At 46.3% G+C, this 14,386-nt stretch overlaps 1 protein-coding gene across 1 annotated transcript; it reads right to left on the bottom strand.

Annotated features, from left to right (window-relative positions):
• Window positions 1-10,004: 10,004 nt before the first annotated feature.
• H4C15 (H4 clustered histone 15) lies at window positions 10,005-13,641 on the bottom strand. The gene has a single exon (XM_087444204.1). It carries the CDS (start codon window positions 13,610-13,612, stop codon window positions 13,301-13,303), a length of 312 nt encoding a protein of 103 aa, XP_087300330.1. The 5' UTR covers window positions 13,613-13,641; the 3' UTR covers window positions 10,005-13,300.
• Between the last annotated feature and the right edge of the window lie 745 nt (window positions 13,642-14,386).

Here is a 14,386-nt window from a genome sequence, read left to right as displayed (position 1 = left end):
ATTGGTTACAGAGATCAGTGAGAATTCACAGAGGGCAGAAGGGGGAAGGAAGGAAACTTAGTTTTTTAAAGCTCCCGTTGCCTCTCCTGAGATGTGTCAGAAAAAGGGAGAGCAGTGTAGGGACTGAGGCCCCTCCTGCTACCGGTTGCCACCTGTTTGTACTCCAGGGTCACGGCAGTTTCCGGAGCGTGCCTCCGGGTCTCTGCCCAGACCCTTAGTACCTGCTTAGGCCCCCGCAGCAGGGTGGATCCATGGCCCTGGATCTGTACTCTTTGAGTTAGGAAGTAGTGACTTCTAGAGGTGTGTGGGGCACCACCTTTGCACCCGTCATCTCATCCATCCTCGTGGCAAACCTTTCGGGGACATACAGACATAGGGCTTTCTGAGGTACAGTCCGAGGCTCTCAGGTGAGTGACTTGTCCGGCATCTCAGGTCCAGGAGCAGCTGAGCGGACCCTGGAACCTGCGATGTCAGAGTCAGGTGTCAGTCCTCTGCATCCTCTGCCTGCCCCCAAGATCACACTGCTTTAATTGACCAGTCTGGGCACCCCTAACCTCCAGGAAGTCTCCCTGTCTGAATCTCAAAGGGAAGGTGAGTGGCATTGTTGATATCCACTCAGGAATAGAATGAAATTGTGTGTCCCTGTCACTGTAAAGGCCTACCCTCACAGGAGTCTTGCAGATCTTTCTATTTGTTTGGGAGACCAGCACGAACCGAGTTCATCAACACAAGAGAACGATTTAAAATGTAAGTTTTAACATGTCATCATTTCTGTACTTACATCATTCTTGACTCTCAGGTGAGAGTTAAAGGCTAATGAAGGACCAAGAAAATAAATGCTCTTCCTCTAATAATGAGCTTCTACACAGCTAGCTCGGTTGCGGGAAAAGTCTACCCTACACCTGGGAAAAACAGTCTTTGTTCAGATTTCATTCCGCCTTAGGATAGTGGGGGAGAGGTGTGTGTGCGTGTGTAGAGGGAAGCTACGAGGTATTATGGCCCTGATGACACTACCTTTGCTTCCTTGGAAGAGGAGTGGGCCTTTGGGGTCACACCCTCTCCTCGTCATCCGTATCCTTCTCCAGGTCCCCATCTCAGCCTTCTCATGTTCTCTTCCTCTTTCTCTGCCAGGCTTATCAATATTCCCGGTTTCGCCCATGCTGGCCTTGGCTGTCTTTTTTTCTCCCCGCAACTCAAGTGAGATCATGGATTCCCTGCTTTCCGTGTCTCTGCCTCTCTGCCAAGTGTTCCCAAATTGGGATCTTCTGCTGAGACCCCTGTCCGGAGCTCGACACCGATATTTCTAACTGCCTGGTGGCCGGGTCTTTCTGGGTGGAAAATAGGCACTTCAGACTCGGCTTATTTCCAAAACTGCGTCATCTTGCTTCCCAGAGCTATTTCTTCCCTTCCATATTCCCCGTCTTACTGAAAGACACCTTCATCCCCCATCTGTTCAGATCAGAAGTCCCTTCCTCTTGTCCTTTGTCCAAATCTCATGAGTCACCAACTGTTATCAAATCTACTTTCTGACTTTCAAATCTATGACCCTCTCTCCATCCGTCCCTGGTCCTGGCCTTAACTGATGCCCTCACCAGCTCGGAGCTAGAGGATTAAATATTCAGGCTAGACTCTCTGCCCTGCCACGAGGCTGCCACTCTGTGTGAGAGCTATCTTTTTTAAAATGCATTTTTTTGAGCCTGTCACTCGCATGCTTAAAACTTTTCCACCTCCTTCCCATTCCCTTCAGAATGGAGTCAACCTTCTTTTGCATGACAGTTCAGAGCAGTGGAGGTCAACAACTAGTAGGGACTCTGGAGTTAGACAGACTTGAATTTGAATCCTAGTCTTCCCAGAGAACAGGTATGTGACTTCAGCAAGTAAATCTCCCTAGGCCTCACTTTTCCCGTTTGCAAAACGGGGACAATAGCGTCTTGCTAATAGCGTTGCTGGAAATATTAAAAGTGACGATTCCTATAAAGTACCTAGCACAGTGTCTGGTCCAGAATAAGCATTCAATTTAAAAGATCCCAATCACAATGATTTTAATGGACGTCTAGTTCCTGGTATTTCTCAGAGCCTCCCCAGGGTTCAGGTGCTCTGCCAGCTGCAACAAGTAGGTTCTAGCCTCACAGAACACCTGCAGTCCCCAAGTGTACGATGTCTTCACACATTCCATTTCTTCTGTCTAGACTGTTCCCCGCTTTTCTGTAGCCCTGAGAACCCCTGCTCGTTCTTCGAGATTCAGCCCTGTGTGGCCTTCCCTTCCCTTTCTCCTCTCCGCCGTCGTCTCTTTGGGTCCTTCTCCTTGCCTCTTCCCCTTCCTATCCTGACACCCCTTCCTTTTCCCTACCCTCAGCATTAGGCCGGCAGCATTCCTCGGGGTGAGGATTTGTCCCTGTTCATCTCTGTGGCACCAGCACCCAAGCGGTGCCTGGCACGCGGTGGGTGGTCAGGAAATGCTTGACGAGGGGCCTAATTCATCTGCCCTTCGACTCTTTGCCTTATATGAGGGAGTCGGGCACAAGGTGTCCTTGTGTTGGGGTCCTTGAAGTTACAGATCAAGAGCAGGCCTGGACTGGACCTCTGTGAAGAACTTCCAGGGTTCTTGGGGTTCCCGGAACACGGGAGCGGAAAACTGACCATGGGCAGGGCGTCTGGAAAGCCCAGGTGCCCCTTGCCCATGAACTGCCACCGTCCCAGATGTAGCCCGCTCCTGGTGATAGTAACTGAGCCAAGAGTTCACTGAGCTACGCCCCCGCCGGCGGCCCCAATCTGTCCCTGAATGCAGCCGATCCGGGGGGGAGCGTCTGTTTTTATAGCCCCAAAGACATCAGATTCAGCCCTGCTGACAGGATTGTTTGGGGATGCGGTAGGGGTTTGGGGGACGAGCAGGGGCAGAGAGTGAAGCATCATGCATCAAGAGAGGCAGGAAGAAGAGGAGAGAAAACGGGATGGGAAACAGAAGTCTAGGGTCCACACCGGCGCTGAGGCCTGAGGCCCCTTGGAGGGTAGGGCCAGGGCTCCTGACCCCTAACCAGTAAAAAGGCTCCAAAGAGAAGAGACCGGGATCTCCGTTTCCTCATGTGTAAAGCAGGATCGTAATTGCACCCGCTTCGGGATTGCTGTGAGGATGGCAAGAGATAATACAGTTCACACAAAGTGCTTAGCACAGAGCCTGACAGGTGGTCATAAATCCATATTAATAACATCATTAACATCGATGATGTCAACGTTAGTGACGTTAATATGAACTGATGTAACTCCCAGTTACAATCGTGTCGTAGAAAAGAACAACAACACACACCAATTGGTGAACAATTTTAAACACATGACCAGCTTCTAGACCGTGTGGCCCAGGCGGTAAGAATACCCACGTTCCTAGATGGCTTGTGGCTCATCTTGCACTCACCTCCTCTCATTCAATTTCACAGTAACCCTGGGAGGGAGGAAGGGCTTTTTTCCTCCTGTTGAATAGATGAAGAAACTAACCCCGGTGAGGGAGAGACACCTGGGAAGGTGGGTCACACAGCCGGAAGATGGCAGAGGTGGAATTTGACCCTGGGTCTCGTGTTTGGCTTTTCTTTTTGTATTAGACTTATTGTTTCAGAAGGAAACAATACACGCAGTAGTTACATATAGAGATACAGTATCACTCTATATGTACAGTAGCTCTGATTCCTGCTGACTCCAAACTACAGTAAGATAATTTTATATTACTACCAACTGCACACACACACACACACACACACACACACACACACACGTCTAAAAAGTGAAACAAGGTGTACAAAAGGATATTTTTTTTCCACTGGGGACGCACCTTGATATTTTCAATCCTATTCCGATTTATTAATAGAACATACTGGCTCCTATTTTCTAAATTGATTTCACCACCTGCTAATGGGTTACAACCTGCAACTGAAAACCACTGCAAAAGAGAAAATTACAAAGAACAAAGTAAAGTCACCACTCAAATTAAAAATTGTTACTATTTTGTTCAACAGGAATCCCAGCATCTCTTCATACCTGGAGGCACGTACCTGCGTTTGCAGAAATGGGAACCAGGTCTGTAGGCTCTGTGAGGAGAAGACATGCAGTAAAATGGAGGGCATGCTGTGGTAGGTGGCAGAGAAAGGCGCAGATGAGAGAAGTTCAGAGCGAAAGATCAATTCTAACTGAGGGAATCACAGAGCTCTTCCTGTGGGAGAACTTGGGACCGGGGCAGGGAGTTTCATCCAGGCAGAGGAACCAGAAAAAGACAAGGAGACTTAGGAGTGTTGGCCAGTCCACAGGGCAGGCCAAGGCCAGGAATGGGAAATGGCTTTTCAGTGGTGGGGACTTTGCGGCCTGCTGACTTGGGGGTCTTGAATGCCAAACTGGGGAGAGGGTGGATTTTACCCTGTAAACAGTGTAGGGGAGAGGATTATAGAAGAGGAAGCAAAAAAGTTAACATACATATGTAGAGATGCTCATAAATATTAGCAATCAGAGAAAGGCGAATTAAGGCAATGATGAGATGTCATTTACACTGGATACTCCGGTTGGCCAGGGTGGAGGGCTTAGATGGTTGGTGCCCCACTGGGGGGGTGTGGACTGGGACAGCCATTCTGAAGGGCAGCCTGGTACTTCTTAGACCAATTAAGGACACGCATCATAGGAGCCTGCAACGCTGTTTCTGGATATTTATCCAAAAGAAACTCTCACACGGGTCTATCCGGGGAACATGACAAGGATGATGGGACATTAGGAACACTGTGGGCATTCGTCACTGTGAGAGCGGATAGAGAAAATGTGGTCGATTCACTCCGTGGAGTACTCTGCAGCGGTAAGAGACAGTGGATTAAATGGATACCTAACAACAAGGAGAGATCTAAAACACAGTGCTGGGGGCAATAAGGTAATACGTGGAATGAGATTTAAAACAAAACTATTTATGTAAATTAAAAATAATTACTATATCTTGCAATCATACATAGAAACAAAAGATACCTTAACCATAGTAGAATGGTTTTCTATGGGGGATGGGGGAAAGATCAGGAAATGAGGATAAAAGAGAACAAGAAAAGGGGGGGAACCCCTGAGGGTGGAGTGCCGTAAGCAGGTGGGTGACATCGGAGCTGTGTGTAAAGAGGGTTAATCTGGGGAGAGGGTGCCAAAGGAGTCAGAAGTGAGCAGCACCCGAGGCAGGAGGCCAAGTCACAGGCCTCAGGGACACAGCAGATTGAGAGGTGCTGAGGATGAGAAGAACGAGGGGACCAGCCACAACAATGGGCGGGGCGGGGGGGCAGGTGCACACGCGGAGTTTTGACGTTATTGCGCGTAGAAGATTGCCTGAGCCTGGATGGGGGAAGGGGCAGAAGGGGGTTGTTGTGGCAAAAAGTAATCAAAGCTGTCTCGGGAACTTCCTGCCTGAGTGGCTGGGAGGATGATGCCACCTTCACAGGCATGGGCAGCCTGAGAGGGGAGAGGCTGAAGAATTTGCTTCAGGCCACACTGGGTCACAGCTCTCAACGGGCAGTGGCAAATGGCCTTGTCCTTCTTGAGAGGCAGCTGGGCGTGGGGATCTGGAGGCAGATCTAAGGACCCAGCTGGGTTCTCTCATCTGCCCAGAGGAGCTGGAGGAGCCCCTGGGATTCCCTGGGAAGAGCTTATCAAGAGATGGCCCAAAGGACAGGCTTGTGAGGACCATCTACACCCCTGGGGCATCTGGTGGGGAAGAGAAGCTAGAGTAGTTTTGTCCTGAAACCAGAGGAAAAATATAATGAGGAAATTGGAACAGATGATTTCTTGGGTCCTTTCCAGCACCAATGCTGTATGTCATGGTTCTATTAAGTGTATCTGGCAAATATATTCAAGATCCTCAGATCAAATTTTAGACAAATATTGTAGTAAGATTCAGGAGCGTCATAGTGTATCAGAGAATGCCAAGTTATTTAAACTGCATGAGCATCAGTTTCTTGCTTTGTAAAATGGGGATAACATTTACCTTTGGGGGTTGTTCTGAAGATCTGAAATGGTACAGAGTAGGGATTCCATAGACGGGAACTATTCCTCATTATTCTTTTATTTAAAAACTAATTCAAATCAAAGAGGTTTCTAAATTCAACCCAAATGACCACTTCCAGTTTAGGGGAACCAGAAGTTTCTGTGCCTCCGCGCATCACCGTCCCTTTTTCCAGTCTTCCTCAGTCCTGCCGCCACCATTCTTGTCCAGGGCCCTCTAGGGCCTGCAACGGCCTCCTCACTGGTTTCAGTTTCTCTTTCTCTTCCCCCTTCAGTGCAGTTTGCACATCTCAGCCAGGCTAAGCTTCCCAAAACATCACTGTCAACTTGCTCAAGAATCAGCAAAATCTCCAGGCCTTATTCTGGGGAATCTAATGTCCTCTGCCTGGTTTCAGGGTTCTCCAAGATTCAGCTCTTTGGGGTGTGGTTAGCCCAGCTGAGAAGCAAACGTTATCACCAGGCCTCGTTAACTAGAAAAAATTGACTGGGGGCGGAAATCACCCAGGGGAATGAATGCCTGGTGAAAAATAGACACGTGTTTAGTGAATTTCTTTCAGTTCATAAAACTTTTTTTTTTTTTTTTTTTTTTTTTTTAGATTTAACTAATATTTATTGTCTACTATGTGCCAGGTACTACGCTAGGCGTTTTGAGATGGTTTATCCCCTCCCCTGTATGTTTGTAACATTAAGTATTTTTTATAGTAAACAAAGATTTAAAAAGGAAAAACAAAGTGGCTCATAATCCCACTCTCTAGATTACGTACTTCTGTTGATGCACATACACAAACAAAAATGATATTTTACTTGAGAGCTAATCGAACTGTACAGAAAGGAATCAAATGAAAGTCCTCCTCTCCTCAGTCTCCTATCCTGTTTGCTCCTCATGATGGTGACAACAGTTACAGGTTTCTTGTGTGTACTTCCAGAAAAATGTTCTATTTATTTACCCACATAGTCATATACATCCATTTAAGACAATTTACACAGAAACACACTGTCCTGCCTGCCCTTTGCTTTTTTAACTTAAAAAAATATACTTTACGTATAAGTGAAATATATATGCGTAAAATCTATCTATCTAAGAAGTCCTTCTATATCAACCGTTTGTCGTTAGTGCCATGGTGCTGATTCTGGCTCCTAGCCACCCTGTGTACGGCAGAGCGGAACCATGCCTGGTCTTTTTTCGCCATCCTCTCACCTTCCGGTGCTATATCAGACAATGCTCCGCTGCTATTGATAGGGTTTTCATGGCCAGTTTTTTTCAGAAGTGGGTGGCTAGGTAGCTCCCTCTTCCTAGTCTGTCTTAGTCTGGAAGCTCTGCTGAAACCTTTCCACCATGGGTGACCCTGCTGGTATTTGAAATCCCGGTGGCATAGCTTTCAGCGTCACAGCAACACGCGGCGGCCACGGTCTGACAACCGACAGACAACAGATGGGTGGTGTGGTTCCCTGACTGGGAAACGACCAGGCCACAGAAGAGAAAGTGTCAAATCTTACCCACGAGACCACCAGGATTGGCTACATCGACACTTAACGGATATAAAAACGCATGTGCCTCAATCTATCTCATTCTTTTTAAAGGATGCACAGTTTTTCATTTAATGGATAGTTCTTAGTTTATTTATTCACTCATATTAATGAATATTTAGGTATTTCCCAGATTTTTGCTACTAAAATCACTGTTGCAACTTATTAGCCTTGTGCATATAACTTAGTGTACACTCTTCAGTATATCTGAAGGGTAATTTTGATGGGTATTGCTAAATTGGCTTCCAAAAGTTTTGGTGCAACTGGCCCTGGACATTAGCAAACTTTTAAATTTGGCCAGTTTGTTATTTGGTTCTGAATCTCGTAGTCCCCCTCAGACATCAGGACGAGCAAAAAGTTAAGTGTTTCCTGATCTCCTTGCAAACTATCTTTCTTAAGGCAGCGGCGGTCTCCAGCCCATCAGAGTCCCTGCTCAGGGCTACACTTTGAGCTTGTGATTGAATTTTCCTCAACCAGGTTTTGACTTTAGCCTTGTGTTTCTTTGGTTGATCTTTCCCCTCCTCTCTTCCTTTGCTGCTTGGGTTTTGTGTTTAACAGTTGGGAGGTTATCGCATCTGGTCTTATTGCATTGTGAAGCGGTAGAAAAGGAAATGGAGGGCTAGTGGCCACTCAGACCTGAGATGACTCAGGTCATCAGCGTGGCCTGCTGGGCCCACACGCACCCCGTTCCAGCCTCTGGTCCTTGGCTCTGTAGGCTCAGAAATTCCATTGTGTTGGTAGGCCAGGGGTGGTAGGCTCCGAAGGACTAGATCCCACTGACCAGACACTCAAGGGACAGATGTATAAACCCCAGTAATAATTATTATCATTCATAGGCATTAGCATTTACTGGATGCCAATCATAGTGCTAACTGCTTTATAAATATTAATACACGTTATCCACATAAAAGTAGGTACTCTTTTCATCCTAATGCTACCAATAATGAAAATGAGGCTCAGAGATTAAGGAAGTTCCCCAGGGTTTCACTGTTAGTAAATGGTGAAGTTAAGATCCTAACCTGAAAAGTCTGATTCCAGAATTCATGGGCTCTTAATTTCTGGCGAGAAGAGTAACTGATCAGCCCATTAGCTCCCTGCAGGCAAGTCTGTATGGGAAGCCAAACTACCATTAGAAAGTCGGGAAGAGCGTGGAGGCAGGTGACCTCCGTGGCTGCCATTATTCAGTCAGGATACTGTTCACCCTTGCAGAAACTGCTTGTGCTCACTAGAGAGTCAGGGTACCATCTGCCTTGGAGGGTAGCTGGATGGTCACGACCCCGTAGTTGTTCCCCACCCACCACCTTGTTGCCAGCCCCCTTCTATAACATGGTTGCTGCAGTAAGCAATTACTTTGTTGTAATTGCCGCCTTCTACTCTATCACCAGACAAGAAATCCCAGAGTTCACTGCACAGAAAGGCTCCTAGGCCAAATGAAGACGTTCAAATCACACAGTTAATCGAATCCATTTAACAACGTAAAACAGGGAGAAAAGGGAAAGTGATGGGAGAGGTTAGCACGCTTGGAATAGGGTGCAATGAAAGGGGAAGTCCAACACAGCATCAAACCCTGGGTTATACAATGTTCTGTCCCGTCTTGCTCCTGCGTCAGCCTTCCGCATTGATGCTGCAGTTAAGAGGACGGGAGTTGAGGTAGGCAAGGGGGCTCAGCACATGGGAGGTGCCTGAAGTTGATTTATGCTGCTCGATCAGTGAGATACACGGGCAAGTATGCTTGGCCATAGTTGTAATTCACCAATAACCTGCTGAATAGCTATGAATTTCTCTGGGTATGGCATGCAGAGGACATATCAGGCCACAGTGGGTGTCACCAGTAGATGGCTGATTTAAGGCATGAATCCTGGGTACCTCATGTACCTCGTGACTATTTGACATGGTGCTTTACTTGGTCCTTCCACCCCTTCCTCTCTCTGTTTACCACACGTGGTCTACTTTGTGTCTAACGTGTCTCACAAGCTTTGCTTACTTATTATCTACAGTTAGTTTCTTCTCTTTATTTGTTCATTCTCTTATTTTCTACAGAAGAATTAAATATTCTTAAATAATACATTTAACACATTATAACAGTCAAGTTAGCTGGGGAGTCTGTTTGATTCTTTAAGATAACTTTACATTTTTCTGGTCTAATCGTGAAAAATCTGGCCCTGCCAATCTGTTCATACCTCATCTGTACCCACTATCTGCCTTCCTCTCTAAATTCTGGCTGTACTGACTCCCTCCCTTCCCCAGTGATTACAGAACATTTAAGAACTAGATTGGGTGAAATAGGCAATAAATACATCAACTTTGGTCTCTGTGTCACTTCACTGCTTCACTCTTTCACATACATCTTCTCCTTTGATCCTTAAAACATTCCTGTGAGAAAGGCAGGAATTCTCAGTAACACTAAAGATGAGAAAAGTGAACTTTGGCAAAGCTAAGATTTGCCACGGTTCATGCAGCCCAGATTATCTATCTGTCTATCTATCTATCTATCTATCTGTCCATCCATCCATCATGTTCTGATTGTTTGTGGGGAAAATTATACATGCATATTCTAAGACATCTGAACAATTCAGAAATGTTCAATGAATATAACAAAAACCAACACCTACAAATCATTCTTAAATTTTTGTCAGCATTCTTCCTGATAATTCTCTACACGTCCATACGTATTTATATATATTAGTAACATTCTGCATAAATGGTAGTTCACTTCTTGTGGCTCAACTAGAGAAATAACATGTACCTCAATAGCTAGAATATAAGGTACAGAGTGCAAGGTTTCAAAAGAAGAAAATAAGAATGTAGTGTAAGATGCCTCAGGAGCATCTAGCCTGGGTGCCCAGGAGGATAATGCTGCGATTCAGAGAAGTAGGGAGCCTGGAAAGGAAAGGGAAGCCCTCAAACTGATCCATTGTGAAGTTTGATTAGCCGGTGAGACACTTAAGTGCCTCTTTGACCATGGTGATGGAAGTAAACCCACAGGCTGGATTCTATAATCATTTATATATATTCTAGTGGAAGTGCTGAATTCACCCAGGGCGGGAAGAGATGGCAGCCAGGGCTGGCTTATGGAGAGCACCTGAGCCACTCAGGGCGAACATGAGAAGGAAGCTATTTTGTTAGCAAATCGAGGAGATAACATAACATTATATTCCTTTCTGTTATAGATGGTTAAGAACTTTTTAAAAAAGCCATTAACACAAAAAGAGGCATAACGCACATTCTGTAATTTGGCAATATTAGGGGCTGGATATAGCTAACAGAGGGTTCAGTCATGCGCTATCATGATAGTGTTCAGTGGAGTAGACAAGGTGGGAACAAGGATCACTGTTAAAAATCGCTGTAAAGAAGCTGTGTCATGAATGGTTAAAGGACAAGGTCTTGGAGAAATTTAGGAAGACAAAAAGGAACATATTCATTGATTATAAAATTCAATACTATTCAAAATACAAGCCAATAACAGTTAGTAACACAAGCTAGTAACACAATGCATTTTTTAGTCATACGTCTTTTACATTTGCCCCAAATGTTTTGAGGAAATAAGCTGTTTTACCTTTTTCCTCTTGTAATGTTTTGTACCAGAGAAAACTTATTAGGGTCATTCACCTCATGTTTTTCTTCTCTATCAAAGAAAGCAAAATTTAACGTTATGGTAAACAAATTAGGTCAATATATACTCAGATTCTAAATACTTTTGTTTCGTTTAAAGAAAAACTGTTCCCTAGACCGGTGGTTCTCAAACTTTAATGTGTGTCAGAATCACCTGGAGGGTTTGTTAAAGCACAAATTGCTAAGTCTCACCCGCCAGAGTGTCTCATTTAATAGGGCTGGGGTGGGTCCAAGGTTCTGCGTTTCTAACAAGTTCCCAGGTCATCTGAGATTAGAGACCACACTTTAAGAACCACTAGTTTAGGCAATGGACATGTTTTTCCCTCTTCCCTTCCATTATTCTTTGATTTCTCTTCAAATTTTTGATGTCTCCTTCTCCCGAGTATCTCAGTGAGGATCAGATATATTCAATCTGCATTGCCTTTAAAGTTAAAAAAAAAAAAAGTCACAGTGATATTTGAAATAGAAATGCCACCAGCTGCAGGTGACATTTTAATTTAAAGGGAAAATGAAAGATCTTGAACATTGAACCCTCTTGTTTATTTCTCACCTGGACATCTTCACAAATGTTATTCTCATCACTCCCTCCCTGGTCCTCCCCCTCAGCCATACTATATATCCCGGTAGGAAGCCAGGCATTCTGCTCTTTCTTCAAAGCCTCACACAAGCCCCACCTCCATAGCCAAGCTTTCCCCAGTTTCCCAGCAGCCAGTGCCTTCTGTAGTATCAGGACTCCCATTAATTAGTGTCTATACTTCTCATCATACTGAATATGCGCTACCGTGTACTATTGGGCCGTTTATGTAAGCATGTATGTGTGTATTTTATGTATTATTTTTCTTCCCCATTCTGATGGGCAAGCCTCCCATCCTTTGACTTTCTGGCATCTCCATTGCTAAAGCCCCATGTTTTAAACCTAGTTCACCCTCAAGTATTTGATGCTAATGAGAGCAGCCAAGTGTGGAGACCAATAAAGCTGGTTTCTTTTTTGGGAGCTGATGTAGAATTTCTTCTCTCAACTACTCCCAGAAACAAAGTTAGCCGTAAAATCATAAGCCTAGAATGCTGAAAAAATCTTTTACTTATAAATGGAATAGTTGCAAAACTATAATTAGGCTAGAGGTGTGGACCTACCACATTTCAATCCGGATCCGGGCGATGTAGAAGTGGTAGTATCGAGAATGGCTTACTGTTTTCTTTACCATGCCGATACCGGGGAATAATTTGCTTTTGCCCCATCAACAATTAAAGCGCGCTTTCTGTATCGATGGTGGGTCTCCCATTCTGGGCTACAAGAGGGCCTACCCGAAGTCACACACCTGAATGATCTGTTTCTTGCAGACTTGCTTTCGGGACATTAAGATTTAGTTTGCTCAGCTTTTATAGAAGGATCCTACTAAATTGCCTCTGCCTTTGTACCTTTGCAATATTGTCACTGAAAGACCGTATCTCACAGGCTGACTAAATTGTCCCTTGAAAAAAAGGAAACAATACTTTCCATACACTGGCCAGATAATTTGCCAGGCGGATTTGTCTTGAAAGTAAAGAGCTCCATCTCTGATTTCATAACCTATTATTTCTTTGGATTTTTCAATAGTTTATGACTACGATTGTACTTGATTCTGCTGATGCTCACACCTTTTCCAGTGAGCAGAGCATATGTCACAGAACATTATCCAATGTGAACACAGCCCTTAAGCCATTTTAAGGCTTACACACATCATGTCAAGTGTGGCCCAGGTTAATTGACAAGGCTAACCACCGTCAGGCGGCAGAAGTGGCATCCGTGGACTACATATCTAAATCTGCCTTTGCCTCCTTCTGCTGGCTTCTGCTCTTCACGGCTCAGTCCAAGGACCACAAACCAGGCTAGCACGCACCAAGCAAACTGAAAGAATGTCTCATCTGGAGCACATCAACCCCTCCGGTTGGTCAACAAAAAGGGAGGCAGGCAAGTGAGGCAGCTTTAGGCAAACGTTTTGGGCATCACTTCCTCTCGCCAATTCCTGACCTGACCGCAGCCGGCTCCCAAATGCAAACTTCCCTTCCCGTTTTGCGGCCGTTACACTTGACACAAGTGTCCAGCTCCTCTGACGAGTGTTTGGTTGGCCCTAAAAAGGGCCTTTGGGGTCATCACACGTGAAACTGGAGCGGCAGCTTAGCCTCCGAAGCCGTAGAGGGTGCGTCCCTGGCGCTTGAGGGCGTAGACCACATCCATGGCGGTGACCGTCTTGCGCTTGGCGTGCTCCGTGTAGGTGACCGCGTCCCGAATGACGTTCTCCAGGAACACCTTCAACACACCCCGGGTCTCCTCGTAGATGAGGCCCGAAATCCGCTTGACTCCTCCACGCCGAGCAAGACGCCGGATGGCAGGCTTGGTGATGCCTTGGATGTTGTCTCGCAGGACTTTGCGGTGGCGCTTAGCGCCACCTTTGCCTAAGCCTTTCCCGCCCTTCCCTCTTCCAGACATGACTGGCACAGGTCGAAGACACAAGCTCTGGAACGGCTGAGGGCGGCTTCTTCCCTGATATACGAGAGGATCGGACCAGATTGAAAACCGAAAGCGCGCGGGCGGGAAGCGTTCTAAATTGTCCCCGCCCGCTCGGCATTTCGTCATTTCTTTTCTGCGGTTCCCCGTATCCCTCCTCCGCCCTCCACCGCCCCCTCTATCAGACTCTGACCTTTTTGAAAATCTATTGGCCATCGTCCCCGGGAGAATTCAGATCCAAACGCGAGGCCTCCGGATTCCGCAGCTGTTTTCGCCTCTGTCTCTCTCTCCGTCTCTAGGCTCCCGGAAGGCACTGAATTTAGGCTAAGAGGAAAGGTCTTGCTGGTGGGAGGAGACCAGAAGAGGCGCACGTGGAGTCCAGAGACGAGAAGGAGGAGAGGGCGCCAGCGCCGGGTCTGAGCCCGACCAGAGGAGCCCGGGCTTCCGAACCGTGTTCCATAAAACCGCAACGGCAGCAGTTCCGAGAATCAGACTGACAGACCGATGAGGGGATCGCAGGAGCAGGGCACCTGGGGTGTGGGGGGAGGGGGAGGTCGCCCTAATTCCTGAGTCTAGTCTCGGTTTTGTTGGTCTGAGGCATGGGATTTCACCTCACCCAGGAGAAATCGGATCCTAGGAAAACTCGGCTCACCATACCGCCTTCTCGTGGGGATCAGTGAATCCACCGCTCCGCTGAAAGAAGCAACATGTACAGAAGGAAGACTGAAGGATATTCCGTACCTACGTCTCTACAGA

The sequence above is a fragment of the Ceratotherium simum genome, chromosome 2 (genome assembly GCF_057802395.1).
Source record: "Ceratotherium simum simum isolate JZ-2026a chromosome 2, ASM5780239v1, whole genome shotgun sequence".
Lineage (NCBI taxonomy): Eukaryota > Metazoa > Chordata > Mammalia > Perissodactyla > Rhinocerotidae > Ceratotherium > Ceratotherium simum.
This window is presented reverse-complemented; position numbering and strand designations above follow the sequence as displayed.